The sequence below is a fragment of the Labrus mixtus genome, chromosome 15 (genome assembly GCF_963584025.1).
Source record: "Labrus mixtus chromosome 15, fLabMix1.1, whole genome shotgun sequence".
Lineage (NCBI taxonomy): Eukaryota > Metazoa > Chordata > Actinopteri > Labriformes > Labridae > Labrus > Labrus mixtus.
The window spans coordinates 20,633,211-20,647,819 of record NC_083626.1 but is presented as its reverse complement, the minus strand read 5'-3'; the positions used below and the strand labels follow the sequence as shown (position 1 = coordinate 20,647,819).

The 14,609-nt window shown below is 44.9% G+C and overlaps 1 protein-coding gene across 3 annotated transcripts in view; it reads right to left on the bottom strand.

The window, feature by feature from the left end:
• Window positions 1-14,609, bottom strand: part of LOC132989632 (nuclear receptor coactivator 3-like) — a 46,203-nt gene that overhangs the window by 8,656 nt on the left and 22,938 nt on the right. For all 3 annotated transcript variants that reach the window (XM_061057354.1, XM_061057356.1, XM_061057355.1), the window contains 7 exons: window positions 7,172-7,279; window positions 5,982-6,142; window positions 4,044-4,144; window positions 3,784-3,958; window positions 1,589-1,771; window positions 502-588; window positions 225-365 (listed from right to left, as the gene is read on the bottom strand). In XM_061057354.1, the coding sequence (XP_060913337.1) occupies window positions 225-365; window positions 502-588; window positions 1,589-1,771; window positions 3,784-3,958; window positions 4,044-4,144; window positions 5,982-6,142; window positions 7,172-7,260 (937 nt within the window). In that variant the 5' untranslated portion in view covers window positions 7,261-7,279. The remainder of the gene's footprint in view (window positions 1-224; window positions 366-501; window positions 589-1,588; window positions 1,772-3,783; window positions 3,959-4,043; window positions 4,145-5,981; window positions 6,143-7,171; window positions 7,280-14,609) is intronic.

The following is a 14,609-nucleotide window of genomic DNA, read 5'->3' as shown; positions in this document are numbered from 1 at the left end:
GATATTGGTGGCAACTACTGATTAAGAACAAAATAACAAGTCACACAGTAGAAACTTTTTAAAGCTTTAACAACAGCATTGTAATCGAGAGGATACACAACTGAGTAACAATTAACCACAGCAACATCCCGATGATTTTCCAATGTTGCTGAACATGATGCATGTGCTAAATCTGAAGTACTGCAGCAGTTAACTCAAGGTGCGTGTGTTTGCGTGTCACCCACCCTCATGGTAGTGGCGTTTGTGCGACCAGGGCTGCCCGTCACTATGCTGAAGGAACATTTGAATGCAGCGCCTCAACAAATCCTCCCAGCCTGGACGCATCGATGCCCGCAGAGAGTTCTGGTCGATCTGGATCAATTTACCTGCCGTGGAGGACAGAAGGAGGATGAGTGGAGGGGAGGAACCAAGGAGAAGTAAGGAGGGATGTGGAAAACTTGTTTGCAGGTGCAGACTATACGTCATGGCCACTTCAAGTTTATCGGGGATGCAGCTCCTCACCTGATAGCTCGTGACGGGTATTAAAACTCTCTGTTCTCTCCATAGCTGTCACCCGTCGGGCCACACAGATCATACATGACTGAAGGTCTGAAGGGGGAAGAAAAAGGGTTTCAGAAATGTTTTATGATTACTACTTTTACTTAAGGATTATTGTTTTAGGATTTTAACCGCTTCACTCTCATTGATATGAGATATTTTGCACTCCTGAAGTCTGGGTTTTAAAGTATCAGGCAAGGTATGAGCAATGACATATGAATGTCATGCTGATGGAATTCTTATAATGGAAATTCTCTCCTTTAATTAAAATTTCTTCATGTTTTCTAAAAATATTCAAAGGATACTTTGTGCATCCTAAGGGTATGTTCTAGGGTCTAAGTCAGTGAGCAGAGTTTGAAAAGAAATGTTGTAAAAAAAAGGTGAAGAGAAACTGGGTAGTAAATTTAAACGAGCCTCAAATTATGAGCCCGAGTTACCATAAGTGAGGAGGTAACAAGAAATACTACAAAGTGCCTGCTTTGCAAATTGCATTTAAAATTAGATTTTCTAATTCTTCTGAAAAATTCCCTCCAGACATTTTAAGTGATAATAAAGTCTGCTTGGTATCATAATTTCTGTCTGATTTGGTCTGTCCGTACAAAAAGGTAAAGTACCTTGTTACAAATCCTTTAATTAACATTTTAGTCATTTTGCTGGAGGCAAAATCCGGACTCATTGAATATGAAAATACTTTTGGACTCAAAAGTTCATCGAAAGTGTGTTCTGAGGTTTAAGTTTCGGCAGTTTTTTGCGGTAATGGGGTTGCAAAATCAGGCCAATACAAATAAATACAGATTTCTTGGAGTACATGGAGAACAGACAACCTCACCCCCCTTCAGTGTAGTGTGCAAAAAAATGCCCATAGAGAATAAAATTCTACTTAGTGAAGGTCAAACATCCGAGTGAATTATTAAATCACAAAGCACTTTTGGATCTTGAAATATATATATATTTTTAAACACAGATTTATGTTATTTAAACACATTATCATCCTGAAATAACATCCTCTTGTCATGAAGGAAAAAATATGCAGATTTAAAAGCCATTGTACCTTCACCCTCCTCAATCATTGCCTTGGGCTGCGTGAGAGCAAAACACTGCATGGTCTCATAGCGTGGCCCTCCTGGCCCCTCCTCCATGGGGCCGTGGGCGTGGCCAAACTTGACCAGCATCCGGCAAGTGAAGGTGTGACTCTTTTGTCGGGTGGCCTCACTTCCCCACGAGACTCCATTTACTAAAAAAAAATGCAACACAAACAAAAACATAATTACACTCTTGAGTAACATGGAATGAGAAATTGACTGAAAACCAAATATAGCCTTGAATGGATTTCCTGTAATGAAATATCACAGCTCACACCCTTTCCTGCAGAGGCTCCTCACACACACAGACAAACAAACAAACCACACTGCAACATGTATTTTCCCTCCTAAATGGGGGAGCAGAAGTCTCTCCCGCTGTTTGGATCCCTGGCTAAATGGACCATGGGATTAATGTAGCCAAGGTGTCGATTTCCAATATCTCTCCCTCTCAGTCTGCTCTCTGCAGCGGGCAGAGGCCAGGGACACTCAGCCATCTATCCTCATTTGGGCCCTGACTTCTCATCTCATCTCAGCACACACACACACACACACACACACACACACACACACACACAAACACACAAACACACACACACACACACACACACACTCATTTTGACGGGGTCACCTTCACAGTGGGAGAGGGAGGAAGGGGAGTCAAACTTTAGAGAGAAATCCAACTGTCCTCCAATGTCTGTTTGAAGCCTTATCAGGGCCTTGAGCTGGCAGGAGTTTGCTGTCTGGCAGGTGCAGGGAGGATATAAGAGAGGACCCAAGAGAGCGAGACCTGCAGGGTGGGGGGGGTGCAGTGGTGTCCGGGGGGACTAACTGGTAGTGAGAGGTGATTTAACAAGGCCTTGGGTTTCTCTCCTCGACAGCGTAAATGCAGCACAGTCGCTAAGGCCTACATCTCCCCTCAGACACAATTAACCAACAGCCCGGGCGGCAAGACTGAAGGGTCAAAAAGCACACGCTGCCCAAACAACAAAACCTCACTTCATGTTTTGTGCATGAATGTCTGCCTGTTTTTGTTGGCGTGTGTGCCTTTGCGAGTGTGTGTATTTAACAGTAGCTGGCGTGGTCAGCGGTCATCCCACAGGAATGTGCAGCGAGAGCGTATTTCATTCATGGGTCTGGAGGATAATGAAGGGGGCAGTGCAGCAGAGCGAGACACAATGAGGGGTGGGAGAGAGCTGCAGGAAGAAGCAACAGACAACCACAATATTCATCTTGGTCGACTGCTGTATTAAGTATGAATGAGGCGGAGGGAGAGTGAGCTGAGAGAGGCACGAGGGACGCTCAGCGGGAAAAGTAGATAAAGATGAGGTTTTTTTTAGTTGTTTTTTTTAAAAACGAGTGAATGAATGAATAAAAGAGCACGCAGAGGATGCGGAGGAAAACGTGAAAGAACGTGTCAATGACATGTCAAAGCACACGCTGCTTAGGAGCATTAGTGTGGAGTTTATTGAGCAGCAGGTTCAGTCGAGCACACATATCCATAATTAATCAGGTTTATAAATAGAGCTCTGTGGACTAACTCAGGCTGGCACACACAGGAAACACCTTTAAAAATCGCAATCCTGCTAGTGACATATGCATGCAAATATACACAATAAGACCCACACATGCACATGCAAACAGAGTAAATTAAGCAGAGGAAAGAGTGGAGGTGCATAATTCAGCAGTCAGTAGTTTCCAGGTGGCTGCCATGGGATCTGAATAGAGCTCAGGCCTGTTTTACACTGTCTGGACCACTGAGTGTGACTGACAGCCGCGCTACGCTCTGCCTGCTTAGCACCTAGTGGGCGGGTGCTCCCTCGCACATGTGTGTTTTGTCAGGTGGGTGTGCGTGCGCGTGCGTGTGTGTGTGGGTGTGTCAAAATCCTCTCAAGCACATGAACAGGCTTCCAGTAGCTCCTCATTACAAGGGGAGAAAAGTTAAGCACGAGGAGAAGCATGAATAAATAAATACGTTTACGTGCAAGAGTGTGTGTGCGTGTGTGTGTGTGTGTGTGTGTGTGTGTGTGTATGCCGAGGTGCTCTCAAAGTCTGCTTTACACCTCAGCCGTGTGGAAGATGTCAGGCATGGTTTCCTTCTGAGTAGACATGCAGCATGTGTGTGTGTGTGTGTGTGTGTGTTTTGTGTCTAAGTGTGTTTCCTCACTGTTGCTCTTGGGCAGGTTCTTGTGGAACTCCTCCCTGTCGTCCTCATGGAGTATAGTGTACACGCTGGTGTTGATGAGCTCCTCCTGTTTGTACTGCAGGTACTGCGTCACGTTGTCCGACACAAACACGATGCTGCCCTCGCGGTTCACCACGAACAGAAAGCCGTCGAGAGCCTGAGGAAACAGCAGCAGAGAGTAAGTCACTCAAATGTGTTGAACAAATATTGTCAGGTGGTCTTGGGTTGCGCGTTGGACTCACCTGCAGCAGGAGCGGCCCCAGGTGGTCCTTGTCAATGACCCCCTGACCTGTTGAGGAAACATCCGACTTCTGGACGTCGTCATCATTGGAAGACGCTTTTCCTGTAAGAGATACAATTAAGACTTTTTTTTTTTTTTTTGGAAATCATTTTAAAACAATTATAAACAGGCTCAAATTCAGATGCTTTAGAAGAAGCAAAAAAACAAAAAACAGGAGCAGCAGAGAAACACTAGGTGAAAGAGACAATACCTTAACAGCCAGGCATTCACTACTCTAGCGGCACCAGCAGGGGGCAGCATTTCTCAGTCTTAACTTTTTACTTTTTGCCTTTCTTTTTTTTTTTTGAGGGGGATTTAAAACTACAGGTGAGGAGGGAGAGGGACAGAGGCAGGTTTCTCTGAGGAGCCCGTCAGGAGGAATAGAGGGCTGGGTGCATGTGGAGCAGGTAGCAGCCGTCCTCGTGCTTTATATTCAGTGTCAGACTCTAAGGGACTGTCTGGTAGGCTGGAGCCGAGAGAGAGAGAGAGAGCGAAAGAGAGAGCGCGGGAGAGAGCTAGAGAGGCTCTGGAAGCTGTAATGGTGCAGGGGCAGCAGCCGAGGCACCTGAATTAATGGAGTGAGGGAAAAAAAAGATAGACAGACAGACACAGAGAAAATGAGGGCGAGAGGCAGGACAGGAGATGAAGTCGAGAGACGTAGATGGGGAAAACGGCTTGCTTTTGGTTGTTGTGTTCATGCAGGGCTTGGTCTGAGAAAGAGGCGGGGGCTGCTCAGCTACAGGAATCATTCTATCTGATTAGCTCCCAGGGGGCACAGATACCCACACAAAGAAAAAAAAAAGCCATTGCTGCCTACAACCAGCACTCTGAGTTAGGTAGAGAATGACAGAGATAAAGGAGGAAAGACAGAAATAGGGACTCTGCACTCCATACGTTCACTCAATATCTTAAGATGCTCTCAGCAAACCTTAAGATGCTGCAATTCATTGTGCTGCAATACAGACGAGAGGGGGGGGAAAGGAAGGGAAGAAGAAGAGGAGTTGAGGGGAGGGACGTAATAGAGCAAAATAAATCCAAGTGGGACTGAAAACAGGTTTAACTGATGGAGAAAAGTGCAAAATATGAAGAGTGGCAGTGAGAGCAACTGAAAGTGAGAAGGGGAGAGGAGGAACAGGTAGCAGGCGAGATGTGACTCTAAACGCCTGTGTCGTTTCTGTCTTCACTTCCTGTAACTATGGCAACCTGTCAGCAGCCAGTCAGGGCCAGCTGTAGCCTCTTCCCCTTCCTGCCGAGGTGGCAGACGCTGACTGAGCCGAGCACAGAACAAAATTCAGCGAAGGCTCTCTCCCCCCTCCCCCTTGGTCTTGAGAATTCAAAACTCAAACGGGAAAATCTACAGTGACACTGAGTTAAAACACGTCCACACTGCACTCACAGCTTCTTAAAGTGCTCTCTGTAGAGACGCTGGCCGCGTAACAGAGACAGAAATGTGACAACAGCAGCTGTAACAGAACTTATAATTTGGCAGTTCAGCAGAATGGATGGGCATGTGATTACCTGCAAACGTCCAATTAAACAGCCCCTGGCGAGTCCAGCACACAGCTGTGCATGCCCATAACACACACACATACACACACCCAAGCACACAGACACACGGATGACAGGTTCACAAAGCACTGCCAATGTTTCCTCCCAAACATAAACAGTCGAGGCTGTGAAATTTGTGGGAGATGAATGACTGATTCGTCCTTGCACCTGGGCTCTGAGGAGGCTCGCGTGTACGGATGTGTGTGTCTGAAACCCCCCCCCCAGCTGTCTCTTCCTCCACTCGTTCTCCTCAACATCTTCCCCCAATGTTTCCTCCACACAGCTCTTGGACAGTCAATCTGACTTTTAGCTTTCTGCAGCCCTTAGGATCTCTGACGGTCGGTCCACTCACCCTGCTCTTTGATCTGGCGGATCTGGCGAACTGTCTCTTTGAGGATGGCACATTTGTCCGGTTTGACGTTGAAGCTGTCGATGTCACTTAGGTTGGCAGAGATCAGCTCAGCGAGCTCTTCTATGTATTTGCTCTCCTGCTCCCGTCGTTTCCTCTCACACCTGCATGGGGCAACGTGCAAAGATTAGAGCTAAACTGAAGCACCTCCACCTTCTCTCTAAACTGCTGGCAGTGCTTAAAAGATTTGACAACAATGTGAAGCCCCCTGACTGCAGGTTGCGTTGGCAGGTAGCCTGTTTAAAAAGCAACTTTTGGGTAATGTGCTTTTAAAGAGTTTGTCCAGAATTTATTTTTTTTGTGCAAAAAGTATTTTACTGAGGCTGTTTCCTGGAAGCATGGGGACAGAGATTACCAGGTGGGCAAAAAAAATCATAGATGCTGTACTCAGTGCCCACATCAACCATCGTCTTATGAAATCTGTATCACAAAAAGGTTATAAAGGAAAATACAACTAGCAGAGTAGAACTGAATTACATATAGGTCAGTTTTGCAACTTTTGCTCTGCTAGCAGAAGATCACCCTAACCCTAACCCTAACCCAAACTAATCAATCCCCCCCAGGTGAAGAACCATAATGCTAAGCTAAGCTAATAAACATGCTGCCAGTTGTTTTATATTGCTGTAGAGATGAGCGTGGTATCAAGCTCAACTTTGAACACTAAGCACTTAAGTCTTGTTACTGCTCATAGTATGAGAGTTTTCTGGACTATAATTTGTCATATTTTTATTATTCTAATCTAAATACAGTTTATATAAATACATTTGCGGTTATCCCAACCATTACGGAAAAGGATATTTAAAGTTTCTCCCCGTTTAAAACAGTTAAAAAAGTAGGTACTTTTGGCTTTATATTACCATGTTGTTTACTTTACATTATGAGAATTTGCTAATTTTTTAAGAATATTTAATAAGAAAACATTCACGAAGAAACTACATTATAAGCATGATGATGATTGATTTAATACTGAATATTTAATCTTATTTTATTTTTTTCCACACATGTTATTTAAGTTCTTTTCGATTCAAAGCATTTGAAGCAGTCACACCGGCTGGGCTAAGCAAACCACTGACCCAGTAGCCCACTTTTCCCCCTTTTTTTTTTTTTTTTTTGTGCTGATCCGACACACTCACCCCAGACCAGGCGTGTCACAAGTGGAGAGCTTGCGTTTTCGGTTTTCTGAGCTCAGAGGCTCCATGGAGTTCTCCCCCAGTCCGCTCATCGTGAACACATATCAGCACCTGAGAGGAAGGAGCGCGCGCACAAGCACACGCACACACACACACACACACACACACACACACACACACACACACACACACACACACACACACACACACACACACACACACACACACACACACACACACACACACACACACACACACACACACACACACACACACACACACACACACACGGGTGTAAATAACACTTCAATAGAGGCAGAAGAGGGATTTTGAGTCCCTATTAGCCCTTTAGCTCTTATAATAAAAGGCAAATATGGGGGGAAAGGAACGTGGGAATCATGTGTTTTTGAACTCAGCAAAAATAAACAATACAGAGGCACGTTGTGAAGTGGATACATTGAAAAACAGCAGCACACAGCAGGGTGAAATATGCTTATATCATGCAAATCATATTCTCCAGCCAGAGACTGACGAACATAAACATGTCTCGTCTGCCGCCTCCTCCTCCTCCTCCTCCTCAGAAAAAGAGAGTAAGCATGTGTGGTTGTGTTTGTTTGTGTGGGCCCGTGCATGTATGAGTTCATCAGCTCATATGCTGCATCCTCACACACACAGGCACACACACTCACACAGGATTAGCAGTGTCTCTGATGATAAGCCACGCTGCACGACTAACCCCGTTAGACAGCCGTCTGTCTCCCATAATGCTTCACATTTCGTCTCCAGGAAGTGAGCTGATAAAGGTTGTGGGAGAGAGGGAGAGAGAGAGAGAGAGAGAGAGAGAGAGAGAGAGAGAGAGGGAGAGAGAGAGAGAGAGAGGGAGGGAAAGGGAGAGAGAGGGAGAGAGAGAGAGAGAGAGAGAGAGAGAGAGAGGGAGAGAGAGAGAGAGAGAGGGAGGGAGAGGGAGAGAGAGGGAGAGAGAGAGAGAGAGAGAGGCAGATGGGACGAAAGGAAGCGAGGAGGAGGAGGAGGAGGAAGATGAGGGAAGGAAGCGAAGGAAGAAATGAGGGAGGGAGGGAGAAGCCGGTGCTGTTAAGTGGGCTCTGATTGGTCACTTTCTTTGCCACAGTGACAGCAGCTGACACTGGGGAAAGGTAGGGGGGGGGGGGGGGGGGGGGAGAGAGGATGGAGGAGGAGAGGAGAGTAAATGAAAGAGAGAGAGAGGACAAATATAGTTGAAGATGGAAAAAAATGCAGAGGAAGAAGAAAAAAAATGCACAGAGGGGGGAATCAGAGCGAAAAAAGGCGGAGGCAGAAGGAAGGAGCGAGCGGAGAGAAAGAGAGATACAAATCATGTCAAAGAAAGACAGGAGGAGAGGGGAACAGGTGAGAGGAGGAGGAGGAGGAGGTAGTAGAGGAGGAGATGTAACATTCAGACTGTCTGCTGTGTGTTTTGAATGCATGTGTGGCGCACAGAGTGGGCTGAAAGCCTCTAGTACCCCTCTTAACCTTCACAGCCAGAGCAGCTTTTTCATTCCATTGATTACATGGTTATCCTCTGACCAGAGCACTGCCTCTCCTGCATCGCAAATCAGGCCAACGACATGGGAGAGATGCAGGGCCTGTTATTTAATCACTACGTACCATCATCTCACGCTCCTTCTTGAGGGATCAGAACTGTCCAAGAAAAATGTCTGATTGCATTTGGAGTTCTTTTTTTTTTTTTTCTTTCTTTCTTGGATAGAGATTGTTCTTATATTCAGTCGTGTGCTCCAGGCTCGCAATAAGATCATATCAGTCTGAAACAAGCAGCAAACACACCTTCTGATTGAGACAGGATCAATATGATGGCTGCTTTCATGCGCGCCTTCAACGCCAGGTGAAACACAAGTATATTCCCTTGCAAGAAAACAACAGGGAATACTTATAAATCTTCTTCTAAAAAGCGAGAGATGCTCTGAAGACGCGCGGATCCTCTTGCTCAATCCCTCCCGCTCTTTCAGATTTCTCTTTTAATCTCTCCCATGAGTACCTCCCCATCTGACTTTCTGTCTGTCTGACTGTCTCGTTGCCTTTGTCTGCTTCCCTACCTGCGCCTCCTCTCAGCTATCCCCGTCTGCCTCCCTGTGTGCCTGTCTGCCGCTCATCGTTAGACAAAAAAAAACAAAAAACCCCGCTCACTCTTGTCTGATGAAACCCACCACGAGGGAGACGAGGAGGCGAAGAAGCAGAGAGGAGGAGGCACGAAGTTGGAGGGATCAGAACTCAAAGAGCCAAAGCAAAGTGTTTGAGTGAAACTCCGTCTTTGCTCTACCGCCCGCCTGCCTGCCAGCCTATTGATGGAGTTCTCAAAGGGGGAGTTGCTCTAATTGCAGAGTGAATGAGGCGGCCCCAGAGAATGGTTGATTAGGAGGCTGCTGAATGCCCCAGGGAAATGGGTCACCTCCAGCCTGGCGTGGGCCGCCCGCTTTTTCAGCGCAGGGAGAAAGTCAATTACACGCCACAGGCAGTGGGGCCTGGTGGCAGAGAGGCAGCGGGGCTGCGCTGGGCACAATGCAGCAGCAGGGGGCTGCGGGAATGAGACACGTAAAGAGGGAAACGGGAGAAGGTGATGGCAGTAAGGAGCGCAGCACGATGGAGAGGTGGGCACGGAGATTGGCAATTCAAGGGAGAAAGGGCGAGATGTAGTCAAAGTGAGAAAGAGGAAGTCCCGGCTGAGGAAAACAGCCAGTCTTGTAGCCATAATGAGAAGATGTCACGTAGATATGGAAAAAAGAAATGGCTTGGTGTATTTAAGGACCAAAACACATGAATGTTGAGGAAACACATACATGATGATATTGTTTCCCTGCATTGTTCTGTCTGTGTTATTGTTGAGTTTGATTTGTACTGTCTCTTTTTTCTTCTCTCTTCTTTTTTTTTTTTTTTTTTAAATCAATCTTTATTTAACCAGGTTGGTAAGACAGACAGCAGCAAAAACACAGAGTTACAGCCAGACACACAAAGGGAGACAAAGGACAATTTACAAAACACTAAAATTAGCTTTAAAAGAGAACCATCTATGAGTCAAATCAGAGATTCGTGTGCTTCTTGTCATTGATTTTTTTTACATAATTTTAAGACCCATCCAAGAACAGGCACTGAGTATTAGCTCAGGCTATAAGTGCATTGGTTGACCTGCTTCATGCTCGTCCCTGTACAAATAACATTTAATTAATAAATACTCCTATAATACACATAATCATGTATACAGGAACATAACTAACTGTTGAGGTATAGGTGAGGCTGGATTGTTGTACTCAGAAGTGACAAGGTCGTAGCTTAAACCTACAAACCAAAGAAAACCTGAAAAGTCTAAGCATAATGAAAGAATACAGAAGGGTTTGACATTTCTGCTTTAAAATGATTCATTCATTAGAGTAGTTGGCACATATTTTGCCTTAGTTAAGAAATAACTGGAATAATTGACCAATTTTGATGCAGGAAAAGTGAACGGTGGCCACACAATGTCTCTGTGTTCATTTAAGTCTGTAGACTAAATCATTTAGTTGAGGATGACTCAGAGACATTAATCAGGATCAGAGGGAAGGAGGCTGTTAATCAGCGCAGTTACTGAGCAGCAGCTGTCTGTGGCTCAGCCAGAGGAGAAAAAAAAAGAAAGAATTAGGCTCCCAACTAACTGAGCAGTCACAAGAGAGTCTTTTTTTCTGCTGGTATGTACTTTACAGGTGAGTGCACACATGCAGGTAAGCAGCTCTGAACTTTCACTCTGAGTTCGACCTGCTTCTCAACCCTGATCTTGACCAGAGCGATTTCAAAGGGGTGAGTGCCTTCCCGCTGTCAGCCGACCCACATATTTTCAGGGTCACTAGACGGGCGTGAAAAGAGGATCAGGTCAGGTCAGCATCATCACCCTGGGGTGAAGCTGCTACAGGACAGCAAACTGTCAGTGACCTCGGAGCCTGAGACCCAGAGGGGTCACTACTCACCATGAACCGCAGGTTTTATGGTTTTATGGCAAAAACAGAGGAAGCAGTTGACCTCAAGGACGAGAAGGCGTGAAATCAAACGCTAGTTAAGTTCACATGCAACAGGAGAGGGACACAGACGTGAGATAATCAACCCTTTGTCCCATGTAAGTGTAGCTAAAGGCACTGGGTTCCACCAGTTTTGCGCAAGTTCAAACCTAGACTAATGGAAATCTAAGTTCTAACTTATGACAGAGTTTATGCATGACTAACATTTACGGTGTTGCACGAGCTGAGATAGTTCCATCATACTGTGGGCACAAGTCATAACTTAAAGAGCCCATATTATGCCCTTTTTGGGGTTCGTATATTTAATGTAATATTTTATGTACCTACTTTTGTACGTTCACAATAGCTGAAGTTCGAAAAAAGTGTCTGTTTTCATGTACTGCTCCTCCTCGCTCCCTCTACGCTCTGAGTCTGTCAGCTACGCTCTGCTGAGCCCCCACTGTTAGACCCCACGTGGGCCAAGTCTGCTCTGATTGGTCTGCCGATCCGCTCTGTCGTTATTGGTCAGTCGCTCAGCACGCGTCTCGGAAATTTCAACATGAGCTGCAGGGCTTGCCACAACGAGCCAATGGGCTTAGATCAGTGATCTCACACTGACAATGACGCCGCACTGACAAATTTGACTTTGAATTTTTGCGCATAGATGTGCCTAAACATGCACAGGACACTTGGAAAACACACTAAAGGGCATATAAAACCAGAAAAAGCAGAATATGGGACCTTTAAATCTTACAAGTAGCTTCTAATAGGTGCCAATCCTCTGTAAAGAACCTGTGGTCATGGTGCATCGTTCTGAAAGGAGCAGAGCGTTTTACTGCCTGTTTGGTAGTGGCAGTGCGTCTTCTGCGACGCATTACATCCCTCAAAAATGTGTGGTGACTTTGTCTTGTACTCTCACCTTTTTTTTCCCCCCATGAGCTGAGACAATATTTCATCCGTCCAACAAAAAGAGCAGGCCTACTGTTACATTTAGTGTACATTTTAGTTGAAGATTTCACCACTTCATGTCACTGTTCATTAAGGATGCAGGCTGTTTGCTGTAACCAACTCAAGTTTTTCCCAGCTCTTCGCATCTTCGGAGACAATTAGGCTATGGAGCCAGCAATGTAAACAACCAAACACACTGAAATCAGACACTCACTACTTTTTTTCCCCCCAGTGTTGACTTCACACCCTAACTCAGGACAGAACTCAAACCTAGCTGGTGCAACAGGCCCCAGGTTTGCATTTCTTTTGCTGTTCATATTTATAGTTCCGAGAGGATGAACCTGACTGTTTTTCTGAAAATCCCCTGACCTCCCTATGAGCCTCAAAATAAGGCCAATATTTTGTTAATACATAAAATCAATGTAACGTTTCTAAAGCTCTTAAAGACATGACATAATGCTGTTGAAGTATCTTTGTCATAGGTGACCTTTGCAGACATCACAGCCCAGAGAAACAATGCTTGTGCAGTATCAAGTCTAATGTCTATTTGTTAATAAACTCTATGTAAATCATAGAACTAGTCATGTTTTGCAGTGTGCATGTATGAAGGTTTAAAACAGGTTAAGAAGACTGCTTGATTTATCACTGTTCCTTTCATGATGGAATATTGTTATGGTGAGGTTTACATTTATGATGAGCAGTCAACTTTTTGAGGAAATGTTAAAAAGATGAACTGAATGCTCCAACACGGATGTAACAAAATGAGGTTATGGCAGACAGAAACAGAGTGCAGAGTGGCCAGACTTCCCACGACAGAGTGAGTCACAGCAGAGGCAAAAAAAACAACAACAACGAAACAAATGAGAAGGTGTTGAAAAGGGTTACCGAGGGCAGACGATGAGTGTACAAGAAAAATGAGCAAGAACAAATTTTTATTCACGGCGTATACGTTAATCCATGCTGATTCGGTCTAGTTACTGCGTTCTCAATGACTTGCACTCAAAGACGTACTATTTGAAGGATGCAACAGAGCTCCACGGCTTGCAGAAAGGTTTGTGATGGTTGAAAAAACCTGAAAAATATTTCAGTTCTTTGTGTAAGACCATTTTTGGCTGAGTAGATTCTTCTCTTTCACCCTCTTTCAAACTCTGCCATGACAGCACTGAGGCACCAGCTGCAATCATTACTGTGGGTTTTGTTTGAACACAGTCTCTATTTCCATTCTAAAGGCCAAGAAGGTAGGGTGCTGTGGGCAGGGTGCTGTGGGCAGGGTGCTGGGTGTTGGTGACTAAAGGGGAGGAGTAGAGAGGAAGGGAGAGGGAGGAAAGGTGACAGAGTTAGCCGGGCAGGCACACTCTGGCTGGGTGATGTAAATAGCCTTGCTTGTCACCTCCCCCCCGCCTACCTGCCTGCCAACCACACTCTCATAATCTCTGTTGACAAAACAGAGGCACACGACCCTGCTCTGGCCTTGTGAACTCTCAGCAGAGACATGAGAGGAGCTGCAGCTGCTCGGCTGGGACTACCCACACAGGCGGTGTTGGTCTTCACTCTTTTGAGGGATAATAAGAGAAATGGTCTCCCCATTGAAGGACTGATGAGATCAGAGACAAATCCAGAGACCTCTGCCAGTCAAAGTTGGTCCAACACCGCAGAATAGACTTTGGGAGCATTTCTCCAAACCGATAATTCCTAAATAATTGCTTTCAGTTAATGACACTGTCAGTTTGCCACAGAACCCGAAATGAATAAGAGCGTTTTTGTTTGTCTCTGTCAACAACTTTTTTTTTCACTAGTCGGCGTAGTGTGGGGATCTGTGATAACATTCTTTATTATTGCAATAATGATGAGTGCTATTAGCTACAACTCGGTTTCTATGCGTCTGCTTTTCTTCATGTTTTACACAACGCCTGAGTTTCAGACGTGTTTCACCTCAATCTAACTAAATCCAAAAATCTTTTTTATTAAACCACTAAATCAGCAACAAATTCATCTGAAGGGTATCTGACAGCTAGCTCCACCTTCATTTGGCTGCATTGAAATGGTGCGAGAGCATGGCCATTATACCCAACACGCCATCCAAAAGCTAAATGGTGCAAATGTCGAATGAGAACTCATCGCTGGTTGATTTTATTTATTTCCAATAATTTAGACTTTTGCAATGTTTTGATTGTGAATGCTCATATCACGATAGTGATGAAATTGTGATTTATTGTGGAGCCCTAAGGCACAGATGATAAACCAACGAATAACAAGAAAAAGACCAACTGTAAAATGTACAACTGCAATATAACATAGAAACAGAAAGTGTCATGGAGTACACAATATTTTGATTGAGTGGCCATAATTGAAGATTGAAATCATCTTATTTCTAATTCATTGAGGTTCTCCTCAAATATTTACTTTTTACATAGAAGCTACACAAACAGTACAACTCTCCATGTTATTTTATTTTAAAATACTAACAATACTTATTT